The sequence below is a fragment of the Ptiloglossa arizonensis genome, chromosome 11 (assembly GCF_051014685.1).
Source record: "Ptiloglossa arizonensis isolate GNS036 chromosome 11, iyPtiAriz1_principal, whole genome shotgun sequence".
NCBI lineage: Eukaryota > Metazoa > Arthropoda > Insecta > Hymenoptera > Colletidae > Ptiloglossa > Ptiloglossa arizonensis.
In genome coordinates, this window is record NC_135058.1 from 6,329,656 (window position 1) to 6,351,733 (window position 22,078).

General features: G+C 38.3%; 2 protein-coding genes across 3 annotated transcripts; one reads left to right on the plus strand and one right to left on the minus strand.

Moving 5' to 3' along the window:
- Positions 1-1,040: 1,040 nt before the first annotated feature.
- LOC143152567 (uncharacterized) lies at positions 1,041-5,229 on the plus strand (the record flags this gene model as incomplete). Its single annotated transcript, XM_076322865.1, has 3 exons — positions 1,041-1,443; positions 1,506-1,762; positions 2,229-5,229. Coding segments are annotated over 3 exons (870 nt in total), but the record flags the coding sequence as incomplete, so codon positions are not given.
- Positions 1,642-21,556, minus strand: Chp (leucine rich repeat containing G protein-coupled receptor chaoptin). 2 transcript variants are annotated; one of them, XM_076323514.1, is made up of 16 exons: positions 21,139-21,556; positions 19,179-19,467; positions 17,979-18,149; positions 15,926-16,401; positions 14,805-15,024; positions 14,328-14,659; positions 12,405-12,629; positions 11,734-11,955; positions 11,168-11,336; positions 9,224-9,756; positions 7,167-7,361; positions 6,792-7,076; positions 6,581-6,706; positions 6,341-6,454; positions 5,641-5,876; positions 1,642-5,064 (listed from the first exon to the last, which is right to left on the minus strand). In XM_076323514.1, exons 1-16 carry the CDS (start codon positions 21,139-21,141, stop codon positions 4,773-4,775), a joined length of 3,888 nt encoding a protein of 1,295 aa, XP_076179629.1. In that variant the 5' UTR covers positions 21,142-21,556; the 3' UTR covers positions 1,642-4,772. The 2 variants fall into 2 exon arrangements, with proteins under 2 accessions (XP_076179629.1, XP_076179630.1); XM_076323515.1 differs by having other exon boundaries at positions 1,643-5,064; positions 14,328-14,638.
- Positions 21,557-22,078: the final 522 nt, after the last annotated feature.

Genomic DNA, 22,078 nt, shown 5'->3' on the forward strand with positions numbered 1-22,078 from the left:
CAGTATATGTATGAATGTATGTATACTTCGTTGTCAGGTGACGTTACGCACCGACGGATAATTTCACATATTTTGCGTATGCGAACGTTTCCTTTTCGGACGAATGGATAACATGAAAATTAATTGATCATTTTCGTCGTCGTTATGGCAGTAAAATTGTAATCGGTGTTTTAAAATCGAGTATAGTTGAAAATTAGCGATTATGCGTACGGAGGGAGGTCCAACTGCGATCCGTGTGTCCTGTTCCTTGAACATGAACGATTTACAAAGTCAGAACAGTTTCGATTTTGTACCAAAGTCTGATTATAACGAGAAGTGGCATCTGGAAAATAAATGTCTTTTTCATAATCAACAAGTACGTGAGGAGCAGAGTAACCCAAACGTTTTGAATACCGCTCCATACTTTTTTTTTTCTTTTTTTATGCTTTTCACGCATTTTTCAATTTTTCATATCGTTCAACGCTGCGTAAATGTTACGGTTTCCGGCGAGATCTTACGAACAAGTTTCATTGCGATATTAAATTCTAAGATCAAAGAAGAAATCAACTAGAATACAAATCAGTCTGCCTTAATCGCACGAAACGTTTACAGTTACCAAACGTCCCGTTAATTATTACATCAAATTATTCTAAACTAGGATTCATTTTATGTTTATAAACTAAAGATCGAACAAACGTATACAATATAATTCTATCGCTATATCGACACTCAAAAGAGTGAAGGAAGAATTCTTCCTATATGTACAAACGATAGGTGTCGAGTAGATTGTTTCTTCGGCACAACTGTACATACAGTCGAGTTAAATTAATTTAAATAATCGGTCAAGTCCGGTTTCTCAATTGTAAAACACGAGTCTTGCGTTTATATCTCGTGCGTCAGCTCGCCTCTAGTTCAAAGAACAAAGAGCGTTTGCCTAGAGTGGTGGGGATACTCCGATGACCTTGAGCGTCCAATTGATTCAGTTCGCACATCGTCGTGTCTTCGTCCAACGTTCAATATCAAAAATTGCACAGTAACGCGTTAATTATTTCCTTTTTATACTCTTCCGTTGTGTTTTCTCATACCTTCTGTGTTTGTACCAGTTTCCAGAAGGGGGAAACGACGGAATTATTTTCTTTTTATACTCTTCCGTTGTGTTTTCTCATACCTTCTGTTTGTACCAGTTTCTAGAAGGGGGAAAATGCGAGGTGGAGAAGAACTATTCAAGAGGTCAAGTAACGTGCAACGTTTGCCCGAATTCGAACGATAAATACAAAATTAAAACCGACGATAACATTTCGAATCGAAGATCTGGCGATTGGAAGTACGACGATGACTCGTTCGATCGTTCTTTGCCAGGAAATGTCCACGATGTCACGGGCCCCGATTGGAAATGGAAAAATCTTTACGGGATTTCAGATCTGGAACAATCGAATCGATGGCATCACAGCACTCTCGTTTCAGGTAAATCCCCTCAACGAGCGATCGAACGTATTAAATATCGAACGATCGTTTGTATTTCAAAGGAACGAACGTTTCCACGAATTTGTTACGGGAGCCGTGCAGCAAAATAGAGGATCGTTACGAGGATTCCGTGAAATGTGACCCGAGATCCAACTACTTGCACAATTTCCGCGAGTACCTGGTCAATTATCAAGAATCCTGCGGCGTGCCGCGCACAGAGTACTCTTTCTCGGCTCTTATCAGGATAATGGGTCAAGCGACCGGTCGATCTCTCCTCGCCTTGTTATACGTGATACTGAACATCATACCTGTTGTAGAGGTACCGTTCAACGTAATTGAGATCGTACAGTGTCCTAACGGGGGCAAATCGATCGAATTTCTTCGTTCTTTCGAACAATAGGAAGAAACTTTAAATCGAGATGTACAATTGCGAGGGCGAGATGAAATACCATAGAGAGATAGTTTTTTCATCGATCGAGTTGCACGAAAAATTTAATTCTTCTCTTTTGGGCAACAATCGCTAACTTCAACCTATTGTATTTCTTTTTTTTTTTTTTTTTAAATTCGAAACAAGCGAAACGATACTTTGTACCTCTCTCTTTAATTTCAGAGTAATAGATTACGTGTTTTCGATCTCGAAAAAATCCCCGATCTTGTATATTTTATTTTAATCTTTGCGTTCGCGAGTAACAATAAAAGTCTCGTCGATTCACACGCGTTACCGCTAAAAATACGTAAGAAATTTCGATACGCGTTTGACGTAACGCGAATTCGTTCTTTTCAAGGTATTCCTGTACATATTGCGATTCATTTTGGACAAAGTGATCAGCATCAGAAACAGCAAGAACTTACGCCAGACGATGATTCGATGCGCTGTGTTCACCACGGAATTATTCAGCGTGTACGTTTGCTTAATATTTATATTCGGTTTTATCGTTTTGCCGATCGTGCAGATGGTGATTGGCATAACGGCGAAGATCATGCTCTACAGTTAGTGGCAATGATTCTCGTCTCGTACGATAAAACGATGCTGCGAGCATTCGTTGTTGCGCGAGCCACGAACAATTATTGACTTAATTGTTCACTGTCGTACTATCGAACGATTTTCGTTTCCATCGGATGTACAAACAATCGAAGATTTATTCCATTCCGAGAATTACACAGCGTGTACGTATTCTTTATTTCGTTCGTGTTTGTTTTCCGTTGTGTCTTTTTATACGAATTTACCAGTGTTGAAAGAATGAATTGTTTACACGCCGACATTGAAGGTGAACGAGTCGTAAATAATAACGAAAATGTTTCTCGTATATTCGGTGCAATTTTATTAAAAATTGTCGTGTAGACAGCATGTACTTGCAAGCGAATATTCTTCTTTTTTTTTTAACAGATTGGTATAAAATCCTTTCGCTGTCGAGTTATAGAACATCACTTGAGGATGTATTTTAAAATTACGAGTCTCTTTGATTATACCCTCGATATTCGCTAATTTTCCTTTCCCGGATGCTCAACGATCCGGATCCCTTTGATATCCACTCGATCAAACGAAACGTTGAGATAAATTTCTTGTCGAAACGATGCCCCGTGATCGAGAATGGTAAATTTTTCTCTTTTTTCTTTTCGTTTTTCACGGATCACGCGAGAAAAAAATAATACTTAAAACTTCACCCGAGTGTCGATCATCGATCCGTTATTTTCTGTAACTCGGCAAAGAAAAAACTTGTAATCTCTCAAAGTTTCGTTCGTTTACTTCCTCGACGATCCAATCCGATTTTTCTCTTACAAAATTAAATGTCTTTTTTTTTTTTTTCTTTCGTAAAAATTGGACTTTCCACCAGCTTGGAAAATCAATGGAATATTCCCTGTAATTGAGTGCAGAAGGGAGACATTGCTCTTGTTTTCTTCACGAGTTTTTAGTTCAATAACACCGTGGAACGAAAGACACGAATGATACGTCATTGTGTTTTATACAACGATCGCAAAACGAGTGATTAATTCTACCACGAAGAGAGTGAAACCTCAATTCCTGTTGATTCCCACGATTTACACTTTGTACGAATATCTGAACATTAATCTGACAGTCTCATTAATTCGAAGCGTGCTGTCCAAAAGTGTAGGAGTGAAGGGATGTGCAAGTGTTTCGTTTCCTCCGCAACACGTCGGTTTGAAACGCATACGCGCGGATAAGCTATTTCACATAGGATGTGTCGAACAACTCGTTTCGGGTTGAACGAAACGGCAACGATAAATAAACAAATATCGTCGACGCGATGCGCTTAAATTGGTGTTACAATTACTCGTAAATAAGTAAACTACGGCTACTTATAAATAATTCCATCCTTATCGCTAAGTAGATACAAATACATTACATGATACGTACACATCACTAACACGATTTAATATTACTTTAAAATTATTATTAAACGACCTCTTACATGTACAGAGAGTGGCGTGCAAAACTTTCCAGAAAGTTGCCCGTTCTCGAGCTTCGCTCGTAGATAATGTGAAATCGAAGCGCAGAGAGAACGAGAGACCCAGAAACGGTAATTATTTATTTCGAAGGGGGTATTTCTCTTCGCGAGAGGGATCAGAGAGGGCGATCGTCTGGCGAACAAATTGCAATCGTGGCTACCTTCTTTCGGTTACGGGAAACTGAGATCGATAATCTCGAATTACACTAACGTCTTCTCTGTTTTGGAATTAAATAGATACAGTAGAGCTTCCAACATATAACGTTTCTCCCGCGTGACTTCTTCTCAGCTGTGCACAGTACTTATGTCGAAAAACATGTGTGATTTAGCAACGGAAGAAATATGAGAGCTTTAAATATTGAAATTTTCCATTTTGTCGACTTTTACTCGAATGAGCAAAGTTTGTACGAACAAAAATAATTATTCTACTGTCCGAAAATTCTTATGTCCAATTTTCTCTCAACTACGGATATTAGATCTTTAAATATTGAAACTCTATATTTTATCGACTTTTATTCAAACGAGCAAAGTTTGTATCAACAAAAATAATTATTCTACTCTCTGAAAATCCCTATATCCACTTTTGTTTCAACTGGTACGGATACGAGATCTTTAAATATTGAAACTCTATATTTTGTCGACTTTTACTCGAATGAGCAAAGTTTGTATAAACAAAAATAATTATTCTACTGTCCGAAAATTCCTGTATTCGCTGTTGTCTCAATTGGTACGAATATGGAGGGTCTCCACTGTACTAGTAAATGCAAGTAGCGCGCGTTTACGTTTTAAGCCACCGGTGGCGAAGAAAGGGGTCGGTGATCGAGCCGGAAAATGCAAACTTTAAGTACGCGAAAATTAGGCTCAGTAGATCGCTGCTGCGAGAACGACGATAAAGAGAAGAACGAAACGATTTGGAGCGGCGATGTAGCCAGCCGCGCCCCATCCGCATTCTAGATCGCTTTTCAACGCCTGCAACACGGAAACGTTGTTCTTGTTCATGCAAAACGACTCGCGGAGGTCGTCGTCCCAGTTGTTGTTCCAACAATTGAACTCGTCCTCCTCTTCGTTTCGTTCGAAGTTCTTGAACTCGTTGTAGGTGTTGCACCGGTCCTCCTGATACTGTCTGTGCTTCCTCTGCCATGTCTCCATCCATCTGAAACATTAATCATTACGTTTTGCAATAAAAACGAAACGAGACTCTTCGTCTCGCAGAATAAACCGGAGTCTTTTTCCTTGAACAAATCAAGGAGTTTGCGTTATTCAAAGATCTTTGTGATCGATTATTTTGAAATTTGATAGGTCATATATATATGCTCGATATTGGCCAATTTAACTCTTCTTAAGCATGTTAACTTCTCCACTACGTAAACAATTTACCAAAGATCTTACGTAGGGTTCAGATTCAAATTTCGAACTCTATCTTTGACATTTTGTCTGTATTTCAAAATTCTAGGCAAAATTCCTGACATTTTACTTCAATGTCCGCAAGACGAGGATAATATTGCGGCTACAATCGTAATATTTTCCGTTTGATACATAAAAGTATAAATTATGATCTAAAATTGTCCGAAATTGATAACTATCATTCTGACTCGTAGTAGCGAGTTTTCGTCCAGATCGTGCGCTACGAATCTGACTCGTAATTCAAATCAAATGGGTTAAGGGCCCATTAATTTTAAAAGACTTTAAAACGAACTCAATTGTGTACGAATTGAGAACAGGGACTCACCCAATGTCACAGTCGCAAGTGAAGTAGCTTCTCGCCACCGTGAGCCTCATCAGAAAACGTTTCCCTGGAACTCCAGGGCGGTAACCATTAGACGGATTGTGAAGTGTCCGTACATCGCTGTGATAAAGATGAATGGTCACGTTTCTGACCCATAGCGCGTTCTCGAACATCATCTTCGGTACGGTGCCGACACTGGTGTTGTACATTCCGAAATGCAAGTGCGGATTTCTTATTCCCTGCAAAGAATACCGTCTCCTCGGTGTCTCCGTTCGATCGAATCGAGATTCCAAAAGCGTTTGCAAACTCAAATGTTTTTTTAAGCAATTCAATGGGAATTACTTAAAATAATCGAAGAGAAGTTCTAATCTTCTGAACTACAAAATACCGATCATCGTGAGACAATTTTTAAAGACGTTTTCTCAGTGACGCCTTCCATCTTTCTTTCGTTTATTTTACATTATTGGGTTGTTCGAAAATTCCTTTCGTTTTTTTTTTGTGCAAATGAAACATGATTTAATTTTTATAATGTATAAATATTTTATCAAATTATATATTCTCCATTTTGGAAAATAAAACGACCTTCCGAACAACCCAATGTATCAGAAATTACGAAATATTAAATACTCGATGAAAATTTGTTCGATATCTCGGTGGAATGATTCTTCCTTCGATTAAAAAAGTGAACGTTAAAAATACATACTTGTAGTATATCTACGTGTATGTTTTTCAAAGCTTGACCAGTCAACGTTATATTGAATAATTTGTAGGGGAACTTTCCTCTCATCTCCTTCTCCAAATCCGTTTCATTTTGTACCTAAAATCGAGACATTCGGTGCCTTAGATTCCCGTTCGTACGGTTTTCTACAGTTGTTGAAAGTAACAATCGCAGGGTATCGATGTCAAGGAGTGTGATCCGGACCGAAATTTATTTTAAACCTACGTCGATGATTAAATGCCTCAGACCGTGATTGTACTCCAGTATGTTCGGAAAGTTGAAATTCTTCACGCCGTTGTAAGCGGTTATGTACAGCTTGCGTAGTTTCGTGGCTTTGCAGAGTGCTCCCGACTGCGAGTAAAAAGAAGAAAAATATTTTTATATTTTGCAAGAACTCGGAACGATTCACGTGGGATCGTTATCTTCGAGGACTCACTTCGAACGTCGACAAAGACAACCGTCGTATGTCCAATTCCTCGAGGCTGTCCGCGATACCCAAAAAGCTGGTGTTGGTGACAGCCGTGATGGGATTGTCCGCGAGACTGAACGTTTTCAATTCCGGTAGAGTGTGCGTGATCAATGGCACCACCGTCAGATCGTTGGCACTTAGGTCCAGGTAGTGCAGGGACGTCAAGTTCGAAGCTATTTCCGGTGGAATGGACGCCAGTTCGTTGTTCGCCAAATACAACGTTTGCAGTCGTCGTAGCGGCAGGTCTGGCACCTACGAAAGACACATTCGTTACGATACTTTGCATTTTATTTACCGGTTATGAATGTACATTTTATGTACCGGTTCATTCGCGATACGTACACTCAATAGCGAGATGTTACTCAAGTCGAGATAAAGCAACGAGTCCTCCAAACCGTGGAACGTTCTTCCTCGAGTCTCCAAGAGTAGTTGTTTATTGTGACTCAAGTCTAGGTGAGTTAGATAGGGCATATCGGAGAACACTCCGTCGTCGAGTCTGACCAATCGATTGTAGGATAGATCCAGCCACGTTAAACTCTGAAACAAACGCCAACAATGAAAATAACATCTCGACGACGTTGAAAGGTTTTTTGTTTTATATTGTGATGTATTTGAAAAAAAAAGTAATTGGAGAACGTATCCTTTTTTAGTGAAAAGGTTTAGGAAAAGAAACAGTGACAGATTCTTCGGTAGTCGAACGATCTTCTAAAATAGTTACTCATTTTTAGCGGAGCAGTGTAAATGTACAGTACGCGTGCGAAGAGATTGCAGGTGGAGTTATACATTCTGTATTATACATTCTGTACGCACTTGAATAAATAAGATGCACCGTAATACAAATTGCAATCGCTTCGTATTGTAGCTATTGTGTAAAAGAATGTGCTACCGAGGTATTTTCATTTGTTTATAAATAAATGAATAAATAGTAGCTCGTTTTATTTTAAATACAAAATAAAGGAAGACGGTCTGTGAAATTCTTACTTAAATTAAATTACTTGTAAACTGTTTTATAAAAAAGTGTTCCGAACAAAAGTCTCGTGTCCTTCAAATAAACGAAGAGTATAATCAGGTTTTTATCTTATTTTTTACCCCATTTTGGATAAAAACTATTAAGAGAAAAAGTCAATAATCATAGTGATATTCTTAAGACAACTCTTGGTGTAAACGATGCTTGACACTTTACCACGCCCAACGCAAGTACATAATCGGTTAATGACAGAGAATTACAAAGCGTTAGTGTTTCTGCAGTTACACGCGAGAAGGTATCATTACATCGTGCAATGCTGAAGATGCATAATTCAACACTTGTTCGTTAACCAATTACGCAATTGCACTATGCGTAATGGAAATTTTAAGAAACATTTGCCTATAGTTATTGAATACCAATCCCATTTATCCAAATACCTTTTTATTCGGTGCTTAATACCTCTTCGAATCCCAGGGTAAAATATAGTATACTTTGTTTACAAAAATTCAAGATAATGTATCTCAATAAAAAAGCGAGATAGTAAAGTACTGATTATCGTACTGTTCGTCCCAATTGATACCATAAAACTCTCGTTCGAAACACTATCTCGTACAACAAACAGTTTGCGAGTAATTCAAGATAATCGAATTAGGTTTCCCAGCCTGTATTTTACAAATGTTCTGAAATTAGAAAAATTGAAAGAACGGTTCCTTATAATTTAAAATTTTAAATATAATAAGGTTTCTTACTTGTCGCGTCAAAATTGTTATTAAGATTGCTAATTGTACCAAGAAAGCCTTCGTGTAACGCTACAGACCTCCTAATTTGGGTCATTATTATATCGCATAGTAACTTTAATTTATTTTAACTTCTATTGATTCAAATTGATGACTTATATTTGCTACGATTAACGATCCGAACATTGCATTTAAAATCTTCGACTCGTGTGCTCTAAAATCTTAGACTCGTGTGCTCTAAAATCTTAGACTCGTGTACTCTAAAATCTTAGACTCGTGCACCTTAAAATCTTAACTCGTGAGCTCTAAAATCTTAGACTCGTGCGCTCTAAAATCTTAGACTCATGCACCTTAAAATCTTAGACTTGTGCGCTCTAAAATCTTAGACCCGTGCGCTCTAAAATCTTAACTCGTGAGCTCTAAAATCTTAGACTTGTACACTCTAAAATCTTAGACTCGTGTGCTCTAAAATCTTAGACTCGTGTGCTCTAAAATCTTAGACTTGTGCACTCTAAAATCTTAGACTTGTGTATTTTAAAATCTTAGACTTGTGCACTCTAAAATCTTAGACTCGTGAGCTCTAAAATCTCAGACTCGTGCGCTCTAAAATCTCAGACTCGTGCGCTCTATAATCTTAGACTCCATGTAACAACGGTTACACGTTACTTTAACAGCTTTAAAAGCGAGAAACCAACTCGTAATCTGAATATGGCATCGGTGGTGTGGATTCCCGACAAAGAGTTCCAGGACATGTCCAGCATGGACAAGCTGGCAGCTGCGGATATGGACATGGTCTTGATCGGTAGTCTCATGAATTGATTGTGAGACAGATCCAAGCTCTCTATATTGGAGTCCGAGAACATGTTATCCGGAAGCGTTTTCAGCTTGTTGTGAGACAGATCGACGATTCTCAGTTTCTTCAGAGATTTGAGCGATTCGGCTGGTATCTCGGTGATGTCGTTCCAAGAGAGGAACAAAACCTGAAGGTTCTTCGTGTTCCGGAAACAATCGAAGTCGACCTCTATCAGATCGTTGTGGCTGAGGTCGAGCCACTGCAGATGAGGCATGTTCCCGAAGACACCTTGGGTGATGTTGTTCAATTGGTTGTGCGACATGTAGAGATGCGTTAACGAGTACTCCACCGGCTTGAAGTAATACTTCATTATGTCGGAGATGTTGTTGTAGCTTAGGTCGAGGACCTTGATGTTCGATTGTATCGTGCCACCGACTGCAATACGACGAAGAGTTAATTAGAGACCATCGTTCCTATTTAACGCGATATGCTTTCTGATAACGTACAGAGGGGTCAGAAAAAATGCAGGCAGATTTGTAAAACGTATTTGAGCTTCTTAAATATTTGTTGCTCGTGACCACTTCTTCGTGGAACGAAATTATCGACAACTTACAATTTTGTCAAATCTGTCGATACGAGAATGCAACTATCTTGATGAGAAAACTGTTCCGATTTGTAAGAATAATTTTTTTACCAGTATATTTTTACATTTATAGAAAATATTCCGATACTTCGAAATAATTGAAATAATATTTTTGTGTTCGAATATGTTCCGTGATCTTCTGAGTCCACAGTTTAAGAAACTTTAGAGAAACATTATGGTAATGAAACAATGTTATTGAAAATTTGTGTCTGTTTTTGGAATGTGTTCTAAAATTAAATTTCTTTTTATTTCTCTTTTAAACTCTTTGGACGTTTGGTATTAGACAGTGGTGTTTGACAAAAATGTTTCGAGAACACTTTCTGACAGGGTTTCGTGCCACGTGAGTAACAAGTCATCAAATCCTGTTACCCCTTCTCCTTCGGAGCACGTTTTTAATTATTGCGGGGATGGAACGTTGGCTGTTCTACTAAATTATCGATCCAACGAGCCGATTATTATTTATTAAACACGTATAATTGCATCTCAAATATATTAAATATTGTTTACAAGTATCCAGAATATATTCTCAGAACGATACGGTCCGTATTTGAGAAAAATTTCTTCATCGAATCGATAATCCAATTTCGCAATTGAAGGTAATACAGTCTTGAAATACGGTGGTTCTAATCCTTGGATCGATAATCTATTTTCAAAGAAAACGTAATGGTGCTGCCATCTAGCGGCGAGCGAATCAAATTTAAAGAAAATTGCAGTACAGGCAGTGCCCTCTACGGTGAATTGCTCAACTGTCAATGGATCGACAACGTTAAAGAAAATGCATTTATTTTTCTATTTGCTCTTCAATAATCAAGGAACAGATGTCAAAATAATGTCACTTTTTTGCCCGTACGAGGGAAATGCATAAAGCTTGCATTTATTGCATAATTCTCGATATTGATTTACCCGCCCAATTAGGTGCGTACCGCTAAGGGGAAGGAGAACCCGAACGTGACTGCATTCCCTTCACGCGGCACGAATCCATGTTCATTCGTGAACTTTCGATGTCACGTGTCAATGATCCCGCGAAAGAGTTAAGATGGGTTTACATTTACGCGACTCGTTGTGCGAACGAAGCATACGAGATTCGCAGGGGCGTTCGTTCCAATTTGTACCAGGAAAGGGTTTCATCGATACGAAGCTGAGCAGGCTTAAGGAAATCTATTTACGTCTTAGTGTTTGTCCAAAGTATTACAACGGACTTACTGGTGGTTGGCGGCGTGAACGTGGTACTATTGATCCACAATTTCGGAATTTCGTTATGACTGGCGTTGACCTTGAATGACGCCAGTGTTCCCACTTGATCGAATGACGCAAAATCGAACTCGTTCAGATCGTTGTACGCGAGATCGAGGAACTCCAAATCTGGTAGATTCTTGAACAGGAATAATCGTATAATGGTAGTTATCTACCCTTTTAATGTACGTAATAAAATATTCTTTAATTTATGCTTCTCTACCATAGAATATTGTCTGATGTTTCAGAGTTTATCGTAATTATTGCTTCTGTAAAGAACGAAACATTTGTGCTCGAACTGTAATATACTTTTACCGATTAAGAACGATGTACTTATACAAGTCGATGATTGTAACGTTATTAGAATAATGTATCATAATTAAAAGTAGTAAGATTGACATTTTAACGAGTTTCTTTAAAATGCGTTTATCGAAAAGATTGACTTGGAAACTTTTTCGTATGTGTTTGAGAACTAGACTTTTCTTTATTCTCGAATTGTTGACTAAACCATTGATTAAAACAGATTGAATTTTTACCTGAAAAGCCTCATCGGCGATGTCCTTTATTTTATTACCTCTCAGGTTAATGTACTTCAGTAGCTTCATATTCATAAACCCTCGTCTCTCGATTCTATCTATAGCATTATCCTCTAAATTTATCGTCATTAATCTTGGCAGGTCGACGAACGTGTGGGTTTGAATCGTTTTGATCATATTGAACGCGAAATTCACTTCCTCGAGGGTCGAATGTATGTCACCCTAAAGATCGAAATATCACCGACTTAATATATACATATTCGCCCCGAAATATTATAACCTTACATTATATTAACCACTCTAACTAAATGAAAAATTCTACCGAAACCATACCTATCACTGATTACGTATATTCAATATACATATTAACGAACATCAAAACTTTTACATCTATCACGGTATCTTTACGAGAGTATTATCAACGAATCGGTGAAATTTTCTCGGTGAAAATGAGCCTAAACACGATCGTCTTTGGACTATTTTTAATTACAGATAGTTGAATTATTTTCGAAAATGATTCCAATGAAGCGTAACTAAAAATAGTCGGAACGAGGTCGTGTTTGGATTCATTTTCATCGGGAGAACCTCGTCGATCCATTGGTGATATTTATTAAAATTATTAAAGCGATAACACGAAGGACAGAAACAGCGACAACTCGAGGGAACGGTACCTGGAAGGTTCCCTTTCTGATGCTGTCGATTTCGTTGTCCTGCAACTCGATTCGTTTGATCCTCTTCATGAAATGGAACGAGGTATCCGGCATGGATTTTAATTTGTTGTTGCTAAAGTCAAGATGCTGTAGATTCGTCAGAAACTTGAAAGGTCCATTCGGTATCTCGGAGACAGAGGACGCCAACCCGTGAGACATTCTCAGCGTTAGAAGCGAGTGGCCCACCTAAGTGAAAAACAAACCAATCGTATCGATTTCGATCGTCTTAAATCTTTACTATTGGAGAAATATTTTAAAACGTAGACAATCTTTCGTCGTTTAACCGTTAAACGTTTTAATTAACCGTTAGATTCTTCCAAATCTATGGAACCTATCTTTAACTTGTAAAAATAGCTTTAATGATACGAAAACGTATATTACGAGAACGCGTGGGTCGAAAATGACCCGAGAAATGCACTAGAGTTAAGTAACGTTTAAACACGAGTCTTTTCGAGGCTTCTTTTTTGCTCTTTTCTTTATAAAATAATAGAAAAGACAAATAGGAATATATTCGAATTTCTTGTCCATTGTTTGTACGAAGAGCATAGATGTAGTATCTGCAAGAAAAAAATAGGTAAAATTGAAAGATTCTAAATAATATATGTATATAATTTTAAGAAACGAAGATCTCGAACGAGAAGAAACTTGTGTATCGAATAACGTAGAGATTGGGTCCAGAATAGTCGTCAGTTTGATCGAAGCAATAATTAAAAATAATTAATAACTTCTGTAATGACAAGTTCGGTTTTCGATGGAAGTAATGACTTTACGGCGCTACGTATTCCTAAAGGGGGTCAAGTATTCGTTTCACGAAAGATTATTTCTGGAAGCCCACTTTATTGGAATTAACAGCGGCTATCAAGGCCTTTACATGTGCGATTCGAATCTAGTTTAATTAAATATTAAGGTAAATTACTGATTCTTATCGATCGAGTACGTTATGAGTTTGTAAGGTTGCCGTTACAAAATGGAGCCAGCGTACCTCGAAAGGGTCATGAACCGTTTATCTCCCTCTGTGTAAATCGTGAAAGACCTTTTCGTTCTTTCAATTTCAGGAACGAAATGTTAGCTGTTTCAATAATTGAAGACAGTCAAAGTATCTCGATGATGAAGCAAAATTGGAAGAAACTTATTGTATTGCCCAATACCCATGATACTGTGCAATTTTTATTTAAAATACTTTGTATTAGAACGACTAGCTTGCGAGTAATATGATGTTAGGTGACTCGCAGAGTGTTGAAAATTTCAATAGCCAAAGTTCAATAGTTCGCTTCAAAATTTATTATCAAAACATTCTTTATTAAAAGAATCCTTCAAATATTTCCAAACCCCTTTGGAATAAAAATTCTTTCTCGTTTCCTCAATAACCAAAGTTTACGAATTTATCGAATCCGACGCATAAGAAATACCTTTTCTACGTCTGAAAGAAAGTCGAATAACTGTACAATCCTTCTTTATTCACAAGAAATACCTTTTCTATGTCTGAAAGAAAGTCGAATAACCGTACAATCCTTCTTTATCCACAAGAAATACCCTATTTATGCCTGAAAGAAAGTCGAATAACCGTACCACTCTTTTTCATTCACAAAAATTTCATTCTCATTTTTCCAATATCCAAATTTCCAGAACTCATCTGGTCGACAGGTGATAAAAAACCTTTGTACGTTTGAAAGAGAGCCGAGTGAATTTATCACCGAAATAATTGCCCCTTTCCTTGCCCATAGAGTCCTAGAAATACTTCCAACCCCTTTGGTACCGGAATAAAAATTCTTTCTCGTCTCCCCGATAATCGAAGTTCACGAATCGACCGTGTCGGCGCATAATGAAAATACCTTATCCACGTCCGAAAGAGAGCCGCGGGAAGGCAAGTGGAGGATTACCTACCTCGGAGAAGGCTTGATCTTCGATCGTGGTGATCGAATTCTCGGAGAAATCGAGGTACTTGATCCCGCGAACGTGCATGAAAGCGTGACTCTTGATGGTGTTCAAATTGCTCTTGACGATGTGCAATTCCTTAATATCCATACCGTACTCCATGAAATCTTCCGGTGTGAGAGTTGGCTGTGGCATACGTGAAATCGAAAGGAATCGCATGTTACGCATCTGTCGTAGATCCTGAAGAGACACCACGCTGTTCTCCTCCCCGCTCAGGTCCAGATTGTACAGGGAGTATTGGAAACCGTTGAACACCTCCGCTGATAACACACCATCGAACACTTGTGTCACGGTGAGAAAAATTCAAGTTAGAAGACAGAACGTGGAATCGGTGTCGTCAATGATTGACGATGAACGACTCTCGAAACGCTAGGGATTGAAATATGAGGCGCATTATTTATACGTTTGTATAGATTCTCGTCCTACCTGGTGAAAACGTTTGGATTTTGTTCTCGCGGAAGTTGAGAGTTCGTAGAAAATCGTATTCCTGGAAAAGCGGGCTTGGTAGAAACGTGATGTTGTTTCCGGAGAGATCCAGCAATTCCAAGGACGATTCCAGACCGGAAAAGTCCGGTGAGTCGACCTCCATTAGATCGCAATCGGCGAAGTAGAGTTCCCGTATTCTCGAGTCTCTGAACGCGCCCTCCTAGAAAGTATCGTCTCTTTTTGATTATGAGAAAATACTTGGGGGGGGATATTTTTGTTTAGACGAGAGCGCGTTCGAATCGATTTTTGCCAATTGAAAAGCAACCATCGTGTTCTACTTCGAAGTTCGCTTATTCGAATTAAATTAAAACTACAAAAGCTTCTTTTTCTTTTCTTCTCGCGTGTTTCTGTCGAGTACGAATCAACAATGTAAAATGTCTTTTAGCGCAATTGTAACAATAAGGAAATTATATACCAGACTGTATAGATTTACTAAAAATAAGTATTTTTCATTCTACACGAATCTGCTACCAGTGGTCTTCGAATAACTCTGATCGAGAAGATTAGCCATCGCTCGAAGTAAAATAAACAGCTTGAAATATTAATCGTCGATCAAGCTTGTAAGTATAACCAAGGAAGAAAATTTTAATCAAGTTTCGGTGCTTGAATGCTTCTAAAGATGTGAAATAAATATTAAACATAGAATCTTGATCAAGACCAATAAAATTGCCTCTGTTCGTCATTCTTCCAAACTGAACACAAACTTAAAGACACCTATACCTGAACACGAAAAGCTTTCGTCAAGGCTGCTAAAACTATTGTGTTGTTCGTTCAAGTAATTTCGTTTTCCAAAACGAGGAATATATAATTTAATAAAATGTCTGTACGCTCTAAAAAAAATCGTGTTTCATATTCACCAAAAAAGAAACGAAACGACTTTCTCGAACAATCCAATATTTCTTCCTACAAAATAAATATCAAAACAACATTCATAAATATTTCCAGATAAAAATATACGCTCGTTTAAGACTGCACTCGTCACGCGCCTCGTATTTGAATATTTTTGGTTCGATTTTTGAAAATCATTTTTTTCTGAAATTTTATTTCAACGAAAAACCTACCTCGATCATAGTCAGAGGATTGCCTTCGAGATGAGTCTTGTTGACCTTGTAAAAGTGTTGAAAGTCGCTGGGCATCAGTATTTCTATCTGGTTGTAATCGAGCCTGAGTGTGTCCAGGGATATCTGAAGCCCCCTGATCTCCGGTTCCTGTTGCGTGTTCAACATCCTGGATATCCTGTTGAAGCTGAGATCGAGTACCTTCATTCGTTTCAGGGACGACAGCTGCGAGTACGGAATATTGGTCAATTGGTTCCCGTTCAGGTAGAGGTACACCAGGTGTGCCATTCCGTCCCTGAACACCGAGGGATCGATCTCCTTGAGGTTGTTCTCGCGCAGATCGAGCATGTCCAGGTACGTTAGACCGGCGAACGCATCCGCCGGAAGTCGATCGATGGCGTTGCGACCGAGTCGCAGCTTCTGCAGAGAGTTCTCCAGACCGCGCCAATTATCCGGGGCTATCTTCGATATCTTGTTGCCTATGGAAACGACGATAATCATCCACTTGATTCTCGTAGCGCGAATCGCGCGCTCGCGGCGTTCACATGTATAGGGTGCGTCAGAACCAGGACTCGTAACTTTGATCCTACATTATATACGAACGATACATCATCACGCTTGTACAGTTGAATGCAGTTGAAACACATACAGTGGCTGATCGAGTTATCACGAACACGGTTAATCGATTGTTGAGCAGAAGAATAAGAACTCGTATAAGAATATATATTAGTTATTCAAATATACTATTAATATAAGTAGCATAAATATATATTATACTACATTTAATTCGTAGTAGTATTTTCCAACTATTTTGAAGCTTTTGCGATCAAAAATGTATATACGTGTCAATATTTGTCATGTATATACGTCTCTGCATTCTTATGATTTTGTTTTCGATAGTTTTCTTTTATAGTTCTAAGTCGTGGTATAATATAAACGTAACTTTCTCGATCGATCGTTTATGTTTGTTGCATATGGGTACAAAGGACGATCGAATCTTCGTATATATATTCTTTAGTGTAGAAGCTTTAAAATAGTTGTAAGATATTGTTACGAGTGTAACGATACATTTTTTTTAAGAAACTTAAAAGGTATCGTTTTAAGGGCATTTTCATTCTCGACGATGCTTCAAATAAGCGGTAGTTTTAAAGTGGTCGTAATCATTTGATCAGCCACTCTAATTCTTATTCCGGCGGGGACGCCTCGCTCGCATTTTTAAAACTCTCCTACGCTTCTATAATAATTATATTCGGTGTTAGCCACTGTGCACCATTATGCGATAGAACCGGTGCCAGCTACCGCGTTACGTTTCGTGAATACCAGATATAGCCGGTGTTAGCCACTGTGTGTCATACTGTGTACGTCAGATATAGCCGGTGTTAACCACTGTAAATCATTTTACGGATGCCAGATAAAGCTAGACGTGAAAGGGTTGAAGCGTTCTTTTGTTCAACGTCTTCGATTCAAAGATTCTTCGAACGTATGGAACACGATTTTTTAATTTCACAATACAACGAGTCTAAGGAAATACAAAAGTATCTATTGCAATACCTTCGATTTATCGACTACATACTCAAGGTCTTTCGATAAAAACACCTACCGAACATACGAATCTTGTATATTCAACTTAGCAATACAATGAGAGGATTATGAAAATACAAGAAAATGGTCTGGTACAATAGATTCAATTATAGAGAAACAATCCATTACGAGGAATTCGCAGAAAAGAAGCGAGTTAAGCCACGTGAAACATAGTAATTTATAAACCAACCGCTTTAGAGAGATTCAGCTATCAATCTTTCTCAATTCGTTGCTAGATCGCTATACTATAGTTAATTAAAGCCATGGATAAGAATATACATTCTCGTCCTTTGTCGTGCTTATCGAAAACGAATATTCCATCGACTTCGAGAACGGTGAAAATGATTTTCTATCCGAACCGTCAATCGCGACGATAAAATGGTAATCGGTTTTAATGTTCTAATTCTCGAATTATCGCGAAAGTTCGCCGAAACGAGCGTCGAGATAGACGATGTTATTCAAAGAGGAAGTATACCTGTTAAATCGAGAAGTTGCAACTTCTGTAAATGCCTGAACGACCTGCTGGGCACCCTCTCGAGGCGATTGTAGGGTAATTCGAGCTCCCATAACGATCTCTCAAGCCCTAGGAAAGCTTCGTCCGGGATGTCGGCCAGGGGATTATGCTTGATCCGTAGGCTGTACAGACCTGAGGGATAGGGGAGCAACGTGTACGTGAAAACTGAACTGTATCGTTTGTCCATAACGCAATCGATTATGCACGGCCAATACCCTGTAACCCTTATTCCTTATTGCCGTAGTCAACAATCTCTTGCATCGATTATTATATATATATATATTCTTACGTATCGTAATTTTATTTTCCAATTCGTGCGTCGCAATTGAATTACTCATTAGGGGTTGGAGCAACGCATGGAAAAATATACTAACTTGGACGTTGTTATCGATTCGTTTTTATGAATCGATGAAATGAAATTTCTCACACGGTTCCAAGAACCAGAGATCAAACTTTCTTCGTACAGTTCTATTATTTTAACGATTTGTATCGTTTTAATTTCTTTGATAAATTTCTAACGATCGTACGAAAATTGAAATTAAATTTACGAGAGAAACTTTAAAGTTCTTTTCGTGTTGAATATTCTTTTTTTTTATCGTTCGAGCAAGTATTCTTCTTGGCACGACATAAGAATCTTTACGTTGCAAACTCAGATCAAACTTTCTTCGTACAGTTCTATTATTTTAACGATTTGTATCGTATTAATTTTGTTTGATAAATTTCCAACGATCGTACGAAAATTGGAATTAAATTTACGAGAGAAAGGTTAAAGTTCTTTTCGTGTTGAATATTCTTTTTTTTTATCGTTCGAGCAAGTATTCTTCTTGGCACGACATAGGAATCTTTACGTAGCAAACTCTACTCTGATTTAGAAAAATTGAAATTCGCATCGCGAAATTAACGAATACAAAATATTCTTTTCTAATCGTTCGAGCAACCTCTTCTCGAACAATTTCAATACGTCTCGCAAAAGCAACGAATACAAAATATTCTTTTCTCATCGTTCGAGTAACTGTTCTTCTTCTCGGCGCGTTACAGAGATCTTCTCGTTAAGAATTACCCATTGTGATTTCTAAAAATTGAAATTCGCATCGCGAAATTATGAATACGAAAGTAACTGTGTCGATGTAGTCGTAACGGAATTTGTCTTTGCCTTTGTACCTGTATTCATGAGAAATTGCGGCTGCAGAAACATCAATCCGTTATTCTGCAACTGTAGCATAAACACCTTCGAGGAGTTAATTGGCTGAGGTATTCGTGGCATCGGCACGTTGTAACAGGTGACTATGCCGAGTTCCGGGATGGCTTTCGAGCAAGTGCAAAGGGGATTGAAGAAGCAAGGTGGATACTGCACCGGCAGCTCGTGCATCCGAACCACGGATGCCCATACCATCAGCAACAGGGTGACGATCACCAGAACGTAACCCAGTTTAACCATCGTTGCCAAATTCTGGAAATCGATCGGTTTTCGATTAAAATTCAACCTTTCTCACCTATATTCCCGTCTTCGTATAGAAAAAAATCTTGATAAAAGAATTCAATATTTCTGTGAGCGTTTAAATATTTCCAAATAAAAATATACGCTCGTTTAAGACTGCACTCGTTTCGCGCGATATTTGAATATTTTTGGTTCGATTTTTGAAATTCATTTCTTCTGAAATTTTATTTCAACGAAAACGTATTTGTTTCGTGCAACGATAGAAATTTTCCATTCGTCATGGAGTTTGTCGTTTGTCCCGAAATCGTGTAATAAATATTCTAGAAACCTAACGAAGACGAATCGCCAAAGAAAATCTTCTACCACCTGAGATCTAATTATGTTACGTTGAAATTCAACGGTATAACTTAATTTATGACATTAAATAATCTCCGTAATTCCAGGCTGACGTATTTTGTTGTCGTGCATTTTCATCACGCAATTAAGCTGCAAATTGTATTGAGCGAACAAGCCGATTATCAAACGTTATTGTATATTTATATTAAAGAATCTTTTCTATGTTCTGGAAAGTACTCCGCTGCGAGTAGAAACCATATAAATTAACTATTCTTGTCGTTTACAAATCGATACCAACTTTTTTCACCTTTGATAATTCGCCCCCTTTTTTTAACAATATTAATTCTTTCGAGCTTCCAAATTCACCTTTGAACGAAACAAAATTATAAAACGTTTGTTTAAAAATTGTATACAATCGGGAATACCGATAACTCACATTTTCTCGTAATAACTTACCACTTTGTTCGATTTTGAAATTGGTATAATTTCAATGCGCAAAAGAATTATTCGATAACAAGGTACGAACGATCACCGGAAGCCCGTAATGGTGTATTGTGTCACAACAATACGGAAGCCTGGCTATACGATGCTTCTATATCTCTGTATTCCAACGAAAAATTAATTCTCACGACGAAGTAAATATTTCATATCGAATTCGTTGAATTCGACGCAATGAAAAGCGAAAATCATTATTACGTCTTGTTCGATTCAAATTGCGCGTTATCACGTTGTGCAACTCGGATCTTTTTCGCGTGAAAGTTTCACATTTACAAACAAAGCTATTCTCCGAAATGAAATGCAATTCGTGCACTTGTATTTTTAATTATCGTTCCCCGCGTGTATCCTACTCGACGATCCCTTAACTGGTACCGAAAATCTCTACACAAAGATATCGAAGAGAAACCAATACGTCAAAGAATCTTTATTAACAATCGTGGTTACCGAACGACGAACGTTCGATTTAATTACTTCGTCGTACTGTACACTGTACAAACACTATTAAATACTCTCTACCCCGTTAATGCGCGTACGTTTGACTTCGCACGCACACAGAACCTCGAGGCTTGTTCTTTGTTACCGTAAAGCGCGCGATTGAAAAATAATCTCCCACTGAATGAAATAATTAACACCGTATTCCTGGGTGTGCAAAGGTCATCGAACAAAGCACATTGCGCAAATTCACTATCTCGAACGGTTACAGGGTTTACGACCGTGTCTTTGCGAACACATCCGACCTCTAACGTCGGAACAGAAATCGCGCACAACGTTCTCCCATCGATGGAAAACCGAAAAATTCGCGAGCTCTCACTGTCCTTTGCACATCCACGATTCGAACGACGAATTTACCATATTTCCTCGAATCGAAGGAACACGTATCTATCGATGCTTGCGATCCCCGCGATCGTCGCGGTTCGATCGCGATGATCAGACTAAGGGTTCTGTTAGCCAAGTGGCTGCGAGCACCCCATATAATAGGGCTTCGGGGGTGCCGGACAGTTTCGGTGCTTCTTTTTACCAGATTATAAAGACGATATTCCATTAGGTAGCGAGTAAAAATAATCGAAAAAAGCATCAGTGAATGCCCGTGTCGCGACTATAGCTATTCCAATGTACGTCAGCACGCGGATGGGATGAGGATACCTAAAAAGAAGACGTCATCGAGCGAATTTCAAACGAATTCACTTACACTCGCACGATTTTTCTACGATGTAATTATAATGATTTTTCTTGCCGATGAAACCCCGCGAAACTTTCTTCTTTTCTCTTCTTACGAATCGCTTAATATTTTGTGTAGAAGGAAACAAAATCGAGCTATGTGTAAATAAGATTTTTGAGAATATTGTCGTATCGTGATCGGGTAATCTAGAACGTCGACTTGGAGAAATATATCGAAACGTGTCATTTTGTGAAACACAAGAATGAAAATTAATGTCTCCGTGACTTTGATTCGAATTAGTACGTTTCGAGGAACGATAGAGGAAAATGATTCTTGAATGATAATAGTACAAACTGGAAATCGAGTACGTTGCTCCGGACGTGTCGAGATTGAAACAAATTCTTGGGAGCGTGACAATTGTAGCGATGCTCGTGGTTCAAATCGTGGCACTTTGGGGAGCAATCTCGAACACGGTAATTCTTCGATTAATTTTTAATCTTCTAAAGTATTTTTCAGCGTGAAAAATGAACGAACATCGATATCGTTGCATTCCCTTCGCGGTATGGTGATCTTACATCTGCGTGTATAAAAATGAAATAGGTATTTCGCACTCGAGAATGGATACATTGA